Source organism: Sinocyclocheilus rhinocerous, unplaced genomic scaffold (genome assembly GCF_001515625.1).
Source record: "Sinocyclocheilus rhinocerous isolate Xijiao unplaced genomic scaffold, SAMN03320098_v1.1 scaffold1830, whole genome shotgun sequence".
In the NCBI taxonomy this organism is placed as follows: Eukaryota; Metazoa; Chordata; class Actinopteri; order Cypriniformes; family Cyprinidae; genus Sinocyclocheilus; species Sinocyclocheilus rhinocerous.
Genome location: NW_015650704.1, coordinates 384,741 through 400,326, shown reverse-complemented (window position 1 = coordinate 400,326; position 15,586 = coordinate 384,741). Strand labels below are relative to the sequence as shown.

At 35.8% G+C, this 15,586-nt stretch overlaps 1 protein-coding gene across 1 annotated transcript in view; it reads left to right on the top strand.

The window, feature by feature from the left end:
• The window catches only part of LOC107712392 (receptor-type tyrosine-protein phosphatase mu), a 251,734-nt gene that overhangs the window by 85,281 nt on the left and 150,867 nt on the right, over positions 1-15,586 (top strand). The window contains exons 3-4 of the mRNA XM_016517630.1: positions 2,281-2,555; positions 12,040-12,118. Coding sequence (XP_016373116.1) covers positions 2,281-2,555; positions 12,040-12,118 — 354 coding nt within the window. The remainder of the gene's footprint in view (positions 1-2,280; positions 2,556-12,039; positions 12,119-15,586) is intronic.

Genomic DNA, 15,586 nt, shown 5'->3' with positions numbered 1-15,586 from the left:
TGTGTGCAATCAGTGCAATGAATGATGGGATATGTAGTCCGGGGTGATATGCAACAGTGTGTAGTGCGAGAGTCAATGAAAATGGAAGGGTGACCTCTGATGGCTAGCAGACGGAAGTTCATGGACCGGATACGTAACAGATAGACAGATATATAGACAGATAGATATATATACAGACAGACAGATAGACAGAGAGATATATAGATAGATAAATAGACAGACAAATATATAGACAGATAGATAGACAGAAAGATAGACAGACAGACAGACAGATGTAGATAGATAGACAGACAGACAGATAGATACATAGATAGATAGATAGACAGACAGACAGACAGACAGATATATAGATAGACAGACAGACAGATATATAGATAGATAGATAGATAGATAGATAGATAGATAGATAGATAGATAGATAGATAGATAGATAGATAGATAGATAGATAGATAGATAGATAGATAGATAGATAGATAGATAGATAGATAGATAGATAGATAGATAGATAGATAGATAGATAGATAGACAGACAGACAGACAGACAGATATATAGATAGACAGACAGACAGAGACAGATATATTGACAGACATAGACAGATATATAGATAGATAGAGACAGATATATAGACAGATAGATAGACAGACAGACAGATATATGCAACAGTAAAATTTGTTAATTGACTAAACTGTAAGTTAATTTATGGTTTTTATTTATAAAAAAAAAAAAAATTGACAGTATTTTACAGTAAAATTACATATAATGTGATTAACGTAACAAGGGTTAATTAATGTGAAACACATATTGCTCATGGTTAATGTTAAGTAATGCATTAACAAATGTTAACGAATGAGACCGTATTGTAAAGTATGGGGTCATGTGATGTGCAGCGGGTCGTTAGTGCAGACTCGTGTCTCTCGTCCAATCAGAAGCTGAGCTTGTTGAGCCGCTGGTCTTCATCAGACGCGATAAAAACCATTACGCCTATGGAATGTCCCCATAAAACATGGAAACACAACATGTGTATGTGCGTGTGTGTCTGTGTGTGTGTTTGTAATGGTGAGTCAGTGTGTTGAATTTGGCAGCAGCCTGATTGAAACAGATATAGATTAATTAGCAATGCTAATTAAGATGAATTAAGCTGCTCCCTTAATGAAGTGGCTCCTCTTTAATCAATTACCGTCACTGCGCTGATTTGAACGTGTTGATAAACACATTAATGTATTCCATATGTCTGATAAACACAGCCGTGTGTGACGGCGAGACTCACTCATCTGCTCTCTGAACACGTTCGTCACGGGTCTGAACACGCAATAATCTTGTCATGACCCGTGTTCATACGCCACAAAACCACAGGTATCTGCTGCTTTTGAGAGAAAAAGGCTCTAATTGTGATTTTTTTTCTGATTAAAATTTGTGATTTAAAGTTTTAACAAATTTATTTATTTATTTATTTATTTGTAATTTCTAAAATAAAATCTTCTTAATATTGTTCGATTTTTGTAATTTCTAAAATAAAATCATTATTATTATTATTAATATTATTATTATTATATTTTTGTAATTTCTCAAATAAAATTATTATTATTATTTTATTATTTTATTTTATTATTATTATTTTATTATATATTTTTGTAATTTCTAAAATAAAGTCTTACACTTATTTTCAGCTAGTTCCCAAGGTAACATTTTTTTTTGTTAAACTTGTAGTAAATATATTCAAATAACTAAAACTAGAACTGATATAAAAAGAATAAAAACTATATAAACATATTTTTTTAAACAGCACAAAAACACACAACAAAATTACTAAAGCTTTGACTAAAATTAAAGTGAAAACAGAAAATATAAAAAATAAACAAAATAAGAAATATTATAAATAAATTATAAAATAATTATAACGTTAAATATTATTATTGTTGCTGTTGTTATTTAAATAAAAATATACAAAATGTGTATTGTAATTTAATTCAATTCATGTTTATCTGTATAGTACTTTTCACGATACAAATCGCTGCAAAGCAAGCAGCTTTACAGAAAATTAAAGTTTCTACATTATATTTAGTAGCAGCTTATCAGTGGTGACTATCTCAAGCTGACGTCCATATGGCAGAAATGTACAGTAAAAAATCATGAAACGTTTTGGACAGTTTTACAACTCAAAAGTGTGTCAGAACGCAATACGTTTCATTCACAGTAACTCACTTGACTGACAATCCAACAGTCCAGAAGTGCAGAGAATGACTGGGTTTATCGTTTATTTGGGGTTTATCGTCCACAGGTTCTGCGTTCATGATGGTGAACTCGACGGCTCGGTTCGCGGGTCAGAAGGCTTTGCTCTTCACGCCGCAGCTGAAGGAGAACGACACACACTGCGTCATTTTCCAGTATTACGTGGCGGGACGAGAGGGAGGACGGCCTGGGCATCTGAACATCTACATCAAGGAGAACAACAGCCCCATGGGTTTGCCTGTGTGGAACACGTCTGGACCGGCCCGACGCAGCTGGAGCCAGGTGGAGCTCGCCATCAGCACATACTGGCCCAACTTCTACCAGGTGAGATTCACTCACACACAGGGTCGGGAATCGAAAATCAATGCCAATTCCAGAATCAGATACTTAAAGGGGTCATCGGATGCTACATGCACTTTTACAAGTTGTTTGAACTGAAATGTGTTGGCAGTGTGTACACAACCACCCTATAATGATAAAAATCCACCCAGTGTTTTTTTTTAAAAATCTCGTTAAATCATTTCCCCTTTCTCAAAACCAAGCCGATCTCAGATGCCTGTCTATGTGACGTCACACAGACAGGCCCAGTTACGACGCTGAACGTTCAATGCAAACAGAGATATCGTCTTTTACAATTATGGCAGTTTAATGCCTACAAAAACGGCTGGTAAGGGACTACAACAATCTTCTTCCCGGGTTCGTGACGTCACAAACCCTGAAATTTACATAAACCCGCCCCCAGGAACATGCAAGAAAGGGGGCGGGGCCATGTTGCGCTACTTTAGAGAAGAGGAAGAGTTGTTGCCATGCCGTCAAAACTAGGGGTGCGTGCATGAAAAAATATATTAATATATGAATCGTGATTCTGTCTTCTAACAATTCTAATGGATTCACAAGTTTCACAATCGATGTTCTAAAGCAGCGGTTCTTCATCCTGTTCCTCGGTCCCCTGCTCTGCATCTCTCTCTCTTTCACCTAATCATCTGCTCGTCAGCTCCAATAAACTATGTTCCAATTATACGCTTTGTGTATAGACAGACAGATATTTTTCATATAGCTATGAGAAGCATTAAACATGGACGCGCATGCGTTTGCTGTGCTGCATTAAAGCTTTCACATTAAACACAATCAAGCCTAGAAAAAAAACAGTGAACCATCTCTTTAAAATTTCAATTCCACCTATCAATTCCTGTGTGCGCATTTTTAATTTTTAGCTGGTGAAAAGGGGCTGTTAACAATGTATTTGTCTTTGAGTCATTCATTCAAGAGATTCATTCAAAAACACTGAATCATCCAGTAATGAAACGAGTCAATCCCCAGTGAGTCATTGAATCATTCCATTCAGAAATTCCACAAGATTTTTAGTTGTCTAATATTTTTTCTTCAGAATTGTGAGAGAACTACAAACTCTATTTAAAAAAAAAAAAAAGTCTCAATTTATCCAGAATCATGCAGCTCTATATTACACACAAACAGCTCTTAATCGAGTCCAGTTTTTATTCATGGTGTTCAGCAGCAATTAAATGTTTTGCAAAAAGAGACACACAAAAATTGTGATCCTGCAGCACAAAAGCAGTGTTAAGTCGCTGGGGTATATTTGTAGCAATAGCCAACAATACATTGTATGGGTCAAAATTATACATTTCTCTTTTATGCCAAAAATCATTAGGATATTAAGTAAAGATCATGTTCCATGAAGATATTTTGTAAATTTCCTACCGTAAATATATAAAAACTTAATTTTTGATTAGTAATATGCATTGCTAAGAACTTCATTTGAACAACTTTAAAGATGATTTTCTCAATATTTAGATTTTTTTGCACCCTCAGATTCCAGATTTTCAAATATTGTCCTATCCTAACAAACCATACATCAATGGAAAGATTATTTATTCAGCTTTCAGATGCATGCACCCTTATGACTGACCCTTATGACTGGTTTTGTGATCCAGGGTTACAAATATGTTTGATATTTAAATGTTTGACTTTTTTTTTAACACATTGGAATCGAAAATTGGAATAGATAAGAATCGGAATCAATAAGCAGAATCAGAATTGGAATTGATAAAATTCAAATGATACCCAACCCCTACACACACCTCCGTCTGGATCAAACACACATCAGAGACGGGCTCTGTGCCATGCAGACTGAAATATCTGGTGGTTTGGTGACATTATCTCTAGACGATTTGTGATGAGGACTATGGTAACATCTGTAAGAATGAGCTGAAAATAAGCACATCAAATGCCATTTCTATTCGAAACATGTTAGCTGTCATGTTATATTTTATAAAGAAAACTCAGAGGCTGTTTGATTTTTGAGAACTTGAAAAATAGATCTGAGCTACAGGACCAGCAGGAAAACACCCCTGGCTGCACAGTTTGGGGGAAAATATAATTGCAAATTTTCTGATTTAAAAAAAAAATTATAATAATGTAAAGCCCCAGTTGGGTTGCACAATTTGTTCAAAATGTTGTGATTAAATAATAATAATAATAATAATAAATACAAACAAATTAATTAATTAGTTACTTAGGTAATTATAATAAAATAAGAAAAACATACCGTTGTAATATTTTGCTGTAAAATAAAATCAGTTGAAGGAAAATAATGTGATAATTCCATTTTACAGAACAATGGTAAAATTACAATACTAATATTTATAGCTGTCTTAATTCTTCATATTTATATTCATATTCTTAATACTTCTACACAAACACCCTTAAGGACTGCACTATTTGGTAAAAACTATTATTAGTAGTAGTAGTATTATTTCTGATTAAAAATGGATTTACTGCACAATTTGGGTAAACGTTTTTTACAGTACAACAGTAAAATTACTGTTCTAATATCTATGGCTGTCTTAATAAATTTTTCAGTTTTAATTTAATTAATCATGCAGCCCTTACCTTACCAACAGCTCGTTTGTGTGTGTGTGTGTGTGTGTGTGTGTGTGTGTGTGTGTGTGTGTGTGTGTGTGCGAGTGTGTGTGCGTGTGTGTGTGTGTGTGTGGTCAGATGGGTATTGGCCACATGTTATTTTCTGTCTTTCTGTCACCTGACCCTCAATTTCAGGTGAATATAATGAAAATCTGGCCTTCGGTGAGAGAGAAAGAGAATCACATTTTCTGCTCCTGTAGCTCTTCATTTTCACATGTGCTGAAGAGAGAGAGAGCGACGGCTCTGATTTCACACATGCTGGTCATTAGCAAGTGGCTCTCATGGGTGCTGACGGAGCCCCGTGTTAATTGGTGGAACGAGCCCCGGTGACCCGGCGCAGGAGAAGCGTGTTTGGGTAAATTACTCCATTAGAGCGGCGCTGAGGAACGGGCGAGAGAGGTTATGACGAGACCCGGCCTGATTAGGAGAAACAGCGGCAGACCCTGCCATACGTGATCATGACGTCTCGAGGAGTTTGAGAAGATTCATAAACCAGATCAATGATTCTGTTGGGTTCTGGCACATTATTCATGCTTTACTGAACTTTTGATTGCATTAAATTAATTAAAATTACTTTACTCATTTACTCTAATGGCGTTTCAAACCTTTAGTGGTCACATCTTTTAAAAGACACCTAATATTCAGTAATATTATTGATTGGACGATCAGATGAGAACAAAACTTGATCTGAATTGATCGGAATAATGACTCCGAAATTTGTTTCATAATTGATGGATATTTCAAATATACAAAAAAATGGCCAAACATATTTGCTAAAATATGTTTCAAAGTATATTTGTGTAAATACTGTATATTTTTTCATCCATTTTTGTATATCTTGAAATATATTTATTAAAATATATTTTTAAAAATATATATTTTTCCTTCCATATATTTCAATATGAATTTAGCCTAAATGTAGGTTGTTGTAAGATTAGAAATGTATTTTTTTTTACCCCCTTAAATACATTTTGAAACTACTGTAAATATATTTCAAATTTCAAAAATATATTTAATTGAGCCTCATTGTTTACAACATATATTTAGCATATGAATAGAATGTAATTTGCCCTGTTTTTGCCGAATGGGCTGCTGTAGTGGAAAATTATTTATTTATTTATTTTTAGATTTTATTTTTTTTGACTCTCTGTTCATTTTAATATTTCCATGCAAATAATATTACTTTTACGTGAATCTTTGCTTCATGCTTATTTTATTATAATGTAAGTTTTATGTGTTTGCATTTAAAAACGGTCTAGTTACAAATGTTCCTCTGCCGAAATTCCAAATAAAAACATTTTAACACGAGAAATAAAGCTGCTAAAGCAGCAGAAGTCCATGCAACCCTGATCTGACCTGAAGTTCTTCATTCACACACATGTACACGAGAGTGTAGTGAGTACCGCGGTAAACGGAGACTGTCCGTCTGTGGTTTTAACCTCAGCAGCCTAAAATATGTTCCTTCACTGGTGTTCATGAAAACATCCAGCACATTTGTCAGAAAGACGCACCCACACACATTCCGGCTTTGGGAGCGGTTGAACATGCACATATCTGACATCGATGAGTATAACGGGCCCTAGGAGACGCCCATTTGCTGGCGTCTGTATTTCTTCCTTTCTATTCTTAGAGATATTTCCATCCCGTCTGCGTTTAGGAATGATCTCAAATGTTGCTCGATTAGTTGGACTGGATGATGTTTGATCTCTAACTAGCGTGTGTTATTAAGGCTCTTGAAAGGATTCCAAATGCATCGCTCTGTGTTATAAGAATAGAGCGGATGTGTATCTAATTAGCAATGTCAGGATAATTATAGGTCGCTTTAATTGCACCGTATCGTAAGTGATCGTCAAAATGAAACCACCTGGTGCTTTGGACATTATTTTGTAATTACAGGCTTGATTTTATGTTTTTCTCGCTAGAAAGACGCGGTTGAAGCCGCCGTGCTAATTGGTGCGATCAGGTCAGCGATCAGAACTTTTAATTGATTGTGACAGGCGTTTAGTTTTTATGCGTTCTGCGTTTGTCCCGTTCAGACGTCCTTGTGAGCATCTTTGACTCCGGAAACAGCTGCTCTACAGGTTAGCTCAGATTTAAGTGCAACCAAACATCTTCAGTCCTGAGATGCTAATTGTAATTCCAGTGTAATGTCATTAGCGCGTTGAGAAGTTTGTTTGCTTCTCGACACGCTTGCTTGGAAAAGCTTCATCTGAGTCTTTGCGGGGGCCGCTGTGTGTCGAGCTGGAGTCAGACAGAAGATGCTGCTATTTTAATGTTTAAAGAGTTGATTGCCTTTGTTTCTATAACATTTAATACAGTTCAGATTATATAAATTGTTAGAGAAGGATGAGAGCACAAACGCCATCCCGGGGCTTTCACAGTCTGTTCATGAGACAAGACTGAGATGATAATGAGACTCATCTGAGCACTGTTTTCACCTGTGTGACAAAGCTCATCTCTCTTCTCATCTCATTCTCTTGTCTCATCTCAGCTCTCATCTACTCTTCTCTTGGATATCTTGATTAATTTTGTCTCGCCTCGTCTCGTCTCGTCTCATTTCGTCTCGTCTCATTCTCTACTTCTGTCTCATCTCAGCTCTCATCTAGTCTTCTCTTGAATATCTTGATTCATCTCATCTCGTCTTGTCTCATCTTGTCTCATCTCATCCTCTACTCTTGTCTCATCTCAGCTGTCATCCCCTCACCTCATCTCGTCTCGTCTCATCTCATTCTCTACTCTTGTCTCATCTCAGCTCTCATCTAGTCTTCTCTTGAATATCTTGATTCATCTCATCTCGTCTTGTCTCATCTCATTCTCTACTCTTGTCTCATCTCAGCTCTCATCTAGTCTTCTCTTGAATATCTTGATTCATCATATCATATCTCATCTCGTCTTGTCCCGTCTTGTCTCATCTCATTCCCTACTCTTGTCTCATCTCAGATCTCATCTAGTCTTCTCTTGAATATCTTGATTCATCATATCTCATCTCGTCTTGTCCCGTCTTGTCTCATCTCATTCCCTCCTCTTGTCTCATCTCAGATCTCATCTAGTCTTCTCTTGAATATCTTGATTCATCATATCTCATCTCGTCTTGTCCCGTCTTGTCTCATCTCATTCCCTCCTCTTGTCTCATCTCAGATCTCATCTAGTCTTCTCTTGAATATCTTGATTCATCATATCTCATCTCGTCTTGTCCCGTCTTGTCTCATCTCATTCCCTCCTCTTGTCTCATCTCAGATCTCATCTAGTCTTCTCTTGAATATCTTGATTCATCATATCTCATCTCGTCTTGTCCCGTCTTGTCTCATCTCATTCCCTCCTCTTGTCTCATCTCAGATCTCATCTAGTCTTCTCTTGAATATCTTGATTCATCATATCTCATCTCGTCTTGTCCCGTCTTGTCTCATCTCATTCCCTCCTCTTGTCTCATCTCAGATCTCATCTAGTCTTCTCTTGAATATCTTGATTCATCATATCTCATCTCGTCTTGTCCCGTCTTGTCTCATCTCATTCCCTCCTCTTGTCTCATCTCAGATCTCATCTAGTCTTCTCTTGAATATCTTGATTCATCATATCTCATCTCGTCTTGTCCCGTCTTGTCTCATCTCATTCCCTACTATTGTCTCATCTCAGCTCTCATCTAGTCTTCTCTTGAATATCTTGATTCATTTCATCTCGTCTTGTCTCATCTTATTCTCTTCTCTTGTCTCATCTCAGCTCTCATCCACTCTTCTCTTGAATATCTTGATTCATTTAGTCTCGCCTCGTCTAGTCTAGCCTCGTCTTATCTCGTCTCGTCTCATTTCGTCTCGTCTCATCTCGTTCTCTATTCTTGTCTCATCTCAGCTCTCATCTAGTCTTCTCTTGAATATCTTGATTCATTTCATCTCGTCTTGTCTCATCTTATTCTCTTCTCTTGTCTCATCTCAGCTCTCATCCACTCTTCTCTTGAATATCTTGATTCATTTAGTCTCGCCTCGTCTAGTCTAGCCTCGTCTTATCTCGTCTCGTCTCATCTCGTCTCGTCTCATCTCGTTCTCTATTCTTGTCTCATCTCAGCTCTCATCTACTCTTCTCTTGAATATCTTGATTCATTTAGTCTCGCCTCGTCTAGTCTAGTCTCGTCTTATCTCGTCTCGTCTCATCTCGTTCTCTATTCTTGTCTCATCTCAGCTCTCATCTACTCTTCTTTTGAATATCTTGATTTCTTTCATCTCGCCTCGTCTAGTCTAGCCTCGTCTTATCTCGTCTCGTCTCATCTCGTTCTCTATTCTTGTCTCATCTCAGCTCTCATCTACTCTTCTTTTGAATATCTTGATTTCTTTCATCTCGCCTCGTCTAGTCTAGCCTCGTCTTATCTCGTCTCGTCTCATTTCATCTCATCTCGTTCTCCATTCTTGTCTCATCTCCGCTCTCATCTAGTCTTCTCTTGAATATCTTGATTCATCTAATCTCATCAAACCTTGTCTCATCTCATCTCCTCTCATCTCACCTCTGCTCTAGTCTTTTCTCATATTATATTATCTCTCCTTTAGTCTAATCTCATTTGTGTTATATCATCACTTGTCTCTTCTCGTCTTGTCTCAACTCGTCTGTTCTCTTCTCTCATTCTCTGTTCTTATCTCATCTCAGCTCTCATCTAGTCACACCTCTTCATCTTGTCTCGTCTAGTCTCACCTCATCTAGCCTCCGCTCATCTCATCTTGTCTCACCTCACCTCTTGATTTGTCTTGTCTTTCCTCTCATATCACCTCTTCTCATCTAGTCTCACGACTCATCTCATCAAACCATGACTCATCTCTGTCTCGTCCAGGTCCATAAGAGTGGTAAGAGTCTGCTGATGACAGAAAACATTCTTCAAAATAACGTATTTTGTGTTTGACAAAAGAAAGAAAGTCATACGGGTCTGAAATAACTTTGGGGAGAGTAAAAGATAACAGAATCATAAATTTCGTTTAATAGTCCATATGATTTTGCTATATATTCCATGTCATCTAAGGTTTGGTTTATGTGATGAACAGATACATATTTGAATTCATTCAATTCACGATGTCAAGATCAGGGTTGCCAGGTTTTCACAACAAAACCCGCCCAACTGCAACTCAAAACTAGCCAAAAACAAGCCCAAATGCATTTCGAGGGGATCCCCAGTAAAAATCGCGTTCTGCGGGATAAAATTCAGGGTTTTTTGGCAGGGTTCCCCTAGTAAAATTCACATTCCAGGGGTTAAATATTACGTTATTGGGGTCACTTCAACCCGCGGACATGAAAAACAACCCATGGTAACATTGTTTAAGTAGTCCAATTCCACAGAGAAAATGCAGACTTGGCAACACTGGTCAAGATATACATTTACTTTATTGAATGGAACAGAGTAGCAGGAACATTTTTCGAAAACCTTGTTTTCCACAGAAGAAAGAAAGTCATACAAGTTTGAAACATCGTGAGGGAGAGTGAATGATGACAGAAAAATGTTTAATCAAAATTTGGTTTTAGAATTTTTAGGAAAAATGGTTCTTAAATATCTTAATTAGTTTCTATTTTTAAATTTTATAACTTAAGTATGGCTTTTGGCATTAAAATAGCCAAAGAAGCTGACATGGCATTAAAAACAAACTTTAAAACAATTATTGCAAAACCAAATCTACAAGTTTTTGGCTACAGCAGCTGATCTCAACTATATTTCTCTGTATATTTAATTTGATATGCTTTATCATGTCATATTCGCGGTCAACAGCTGGCGTGGGTCAGTGTGACCGTGACGTTGCCCTGCGCCAGAGAATACACACCGAATATGCATCATAATAGAAACCTTAGCAAAGAGCATGCATCCCAGAATCCTTCACTCGGCACTCTTTAGCCCTGACCCCCAGAGTCCGGCTGTCGAGTTGAATTGTTTGGCTGTATAAGCGAGCAGATTTAGCACATGCTGCCACAGCACCTCACTGATAGAGCCGTGATTTACCGCGTCTATAAACGCCGCCATCTGACAGACAACCGATTCACCATGAGCACCCTTGGAGCCCGCTCCCCTTACGCCGCAGATTTAACAAGTTTGGTCCAATAACTAAAGCCAAAGTCTAAATGTAGACTTATTATTGTCATTATTAGTATACATCACAACTGTACGCTAACATTATTTTTTTCTCTTATTTATTATTTCTCTCCCTATCATATATTAAAAGGCTGTGGAAAGTGTTTGCATTCTATGTTTATTCATATATCTGTCTTTGGTTTTGTTATAGGCTATTCCTTTTTGTTGGTGGTGGTGATGTTTGTTAAGTTTTCTGTAATTTGTTATGTCTACTGTCATTTTTCAATTTGTCACATTCTCAATTAAAAAAAAAATAATAATAAAAAAATTAATAAAAATAGTAATAATAATAAAATAAAATCCAGAGAAATAAACATTTATATAAAGTTGAAAGCAATTGAAAGTAATTTTTTTTACTTTTTTTTATGCTCATCAAAGGCAAAACAGAAAAATTGACATTGAGTGGATTCTTACTCAAAAAAAAAAAATTACATTATTGCATAAAAAATGACCAAGTATAATAAATAAATTAATAGTTGTGATAAAGAATTTGAAATGCATATAAATATCATTCATTCATAAAATTGTCATATATTTGGATTTTTGCATGAATAAACTAATAAAGTTAAAGGGGTCATGAAAAAAAAAAACAATAACTAAAGCCAAATGGTGTTTTAATGAGCACTTATGACCGTTGTGAATGGTGCTTTCCTCATCTTCGCTCACCGTTGTGTAAAGCCTCACCTTCTCGAACCCTGTGGGACTCCTGTGTGTGGCATTTTGAGAACGTGTCCATTTATCACTGTGCTTATGAGCTTTCTCTTTCCTCCGCAGATCGTCTTTGAAGCGGTGACCTCCGGGCAGCGCGGCTTGCTGGCCATCAAGAACGTGGTCCTCAAGGGCCATCAGTGCAGTAAGACTCTTACCGTCTCTGTCGTAAAAGCTCCCTCATCACCCGCGCCTTGGCCTTTTCCTGCCACCCTCCAAATATCAATATCGTCTGTCTTTCTCCAGGCATTGAAGTCGAGCCATAAAAGAGAGTGTAATAAAGAAAACAAAAGACAGAACAGAGGAGAGAAGAAGACGATAAAGCTTTCATGTAGTGCTGGAGAGATATCAGGGTGTAAAAGAGACGCTGTTAGCAGGATGAATGGAGGAGGGTGGAAAGGGTCAAGAGGGATTCTGCTGTCTACATAGGCAGCACACTTACAAGGCAGCTTCTTTTAACTGCTATGGAACCTGGGAACTTGATTTTAATAGATTTGTCAGTGTTTGATTGGATTAATATGTGGGTCAAAGACACATAAGCATCAAAATAAATTTACAAAAGTGGTTTAATGTCCATAGAAAGCACATGTATTTTTGATCAAATAAATGCAGACTTGGTGAGCAGAAGAGACTCTTTCAGAAACATATAAAAAAAAATCTGGATTATTCCAAACTCATGCAAATACATAAAAATAATTAATTTGTGTATTTTTTTTCTTCCAATAATGGTTTTCATTATTGAATTAAATACGCATTGACTGCTGAAAATTCAACTTTGCATCACAGGAATTAATTACATTTTAAAATATGTAATAAACAAAATAGGAAAGAGTTCTTTTAAATTATATACTGATGAAATATACTGAGTAATAACTGATTCAAAAAAAAAATTAAGTGCTTGTAATTAGATTGTTTTAAAATGCTAATAATCAGATTACAGTTACTGTTTAATGGATTACAAGTGAATAATTTACTGCTGCCATTGGGTGAATAATATATTTTTTTAAATTTCTCCCTAATTCTTCTTTTTCCTCTTTTAAATTTTCCTTTCTAAAAATCCAACTGTGTGTCATAATGTGTATCTCTGTTTATCTCATACTGTTATTATGTTCAATATAGAATGGCCATGAGATGCATACTGTAGTACATACTATCTAAATATATAAATAATGCAGTTTAAAGCAGCCGTGTGCAGATGCTGATGAATGAGACTGTAACACCAGTGTTTGATTGGATTATCCTCGTATTAACTGTTTATTGTTCAGTGATTGTGAATAGAATACAGATTATAGATCGGTGAAGCAGATATTCAATCCTTTAATAGCAGTTTAAACAGGAATACATGGAGCTCAACTGGATTTACTGAGAAAGTAAATTATTGTGTGTTCAGAATGATTAAAGAAAGCAGTATGAATGCAGGCACAAAATGCAAATAGAGTACACATGGAATATGCAGATGATCTACATTTGCAATACTGTATCCTATAATGCAGTGCACTTCACTCTTTAGGGACTTTGCATTTTTAGGACTTTATGGTTTTTAACATCTCTCTCTTTCTTGACTTAAAATAAGGTTCCTGTAGACACTGTTAGTGCAAAATAGTGATATTTGCTGTTACACTGCAAAAAAAAAAAAATTTTTTTTTTTTAGCATTTTGTCTTAATTCTTATTCTTAAATCAAAATACTAGCACAATGACTTTTAAGATATTAAGCCTTATTGTTTGAAAAAGTATCAAAACTAAGTGATTTTATGCTTAAAATGGGAAAAATACCTACCAATGAGGTCAGAAAAATACATTTAACCCTTGCACTGTACTGAAAATAATTATTTAAAAAATTGCTTGTCAGTCTCTCATTATGCTATATTATCGACAAATCTTGGATTCAATGTTTTGATGGTTTTCTTTTTTAATTTAAAGTGCATAAGCTCAGGGTCTACGATTAATCAGTTCCAAAAAGAAATACAAAACCTGTGCTGATTGAAACAAAAACATGTTTGCTAATAATATAGCATAACTTGACATTTATAAGCTATTTGTTTTGTTTTGGCTGGTCATTTTTGATCGGGAACATCACAAGGGAACAAATGCCAAAAATGTATTAATTTAAACTTTTTTATTTTTATTTTAACTTTTAGGTGGGGTTATAAGTCTGTATGTTTTAGTCCCAAATCCTCTAAAAATCACAGGGAAAACGAGTTTATTCTTCTGAGCTCATTGGCAGATTTAGTTTTCTTGTTTTGAGCTTAAACTCGCTTCATTTTAAATGTTTTTCAGAAAACAAGACACAATATCTTAAGCCATTTTGCTTCTCAAGTAAAGTATCTTTATTTTAAAAAATGTAGATATTTGTAGAAAACAAGTCAAAAATGATTTCTGCAGTGCAACTGCTAACAAGTTGAGCTATTTGCACTAAGTGTAAATCAACACTGCCTGATATTTAATGTGCATTATAGAATATACAGTATATGCATTACGCAGAATGCTAGTATTTCTTTCTGAACATACTCAGAGATGAAATATGGCTGCTGAAATATTGAAGAGCGCGAGGACGAATGCAGACAGGCACTGATTGAATTAGCAGTGTTTTTGCGGATCAATTCAAGGTCAGAGCGGCCTGCGAGAGGACCCAGTCAAATATTAGACGTTATAACCTGATTTAAATGAGCTTTCATCTTTCAGATGCGTTTGGTTTTAAATGCATATTGACCCAGATATGAGTGCGCTTTGTTGTAGAGACTAATGAGAACACGCCGGCCTCCGCTCGCTCTTAAATCAATAGAGTTAAGGTTAGAGTTTTAGGGGAATATTATTAGCTGAGCGCAGATTAAATGAGAACCAATAATGATTTTTGTGTTGAGAGGGTGATATTGATATCAGTAATAAATCATCTTGAAATGCTCACACAGTTGAAGAGATTGTGGTTAAAATTACATTGAACTCTAATGAATGAATCAGCATGTGTGTTGGATTTACAATAGAATTAGTATAGAGCTATAAATGAATTAGAAGAGCAGCTCAGATCGTCTGATGAGACATATTTGAGTTCCTGTTGAAATCTCTGACTTTTGATTTGCAAATGTTGCTGAGCAGAGTTTGAGACAGAGTTGAGATCTTGTCTGAAACTAAAAGAGATTATTGCAGTGTTTTTGGACATAATTGCTTGTTTTATTAAACTAGAGAAAATGTGAGAGAGTGCATGAGATGTTTTAGTCTCAGTGAGAATAGGATTTGATTTCAGAATACTTGTTTTCCTTTTTTAGGTATAAACCTTACTAATTTTGTGAAAAAGGTACCAAAGAAAGGTAATTTACATACCAACAAACAAACAAACAAATGAACGAATAAATGAATGAACGAATAAACTAATGAATGAACGAATGAACGAACAAATGAACAAACAAACGAACGATTGAATGAATGAACGAACGAATTAATGAATGAATGAACGAATGAACGAACAAATGAACAAACAAACGAACGAATGAATGAACGATTGAATGAATGAATGAATGAACGAACAAACAAATGAACAAACAAACGAACGAACGAACAAACGAACAAATGAATGAATGAATGAATGAACGAACAAATGAACAAACAAACGAACGA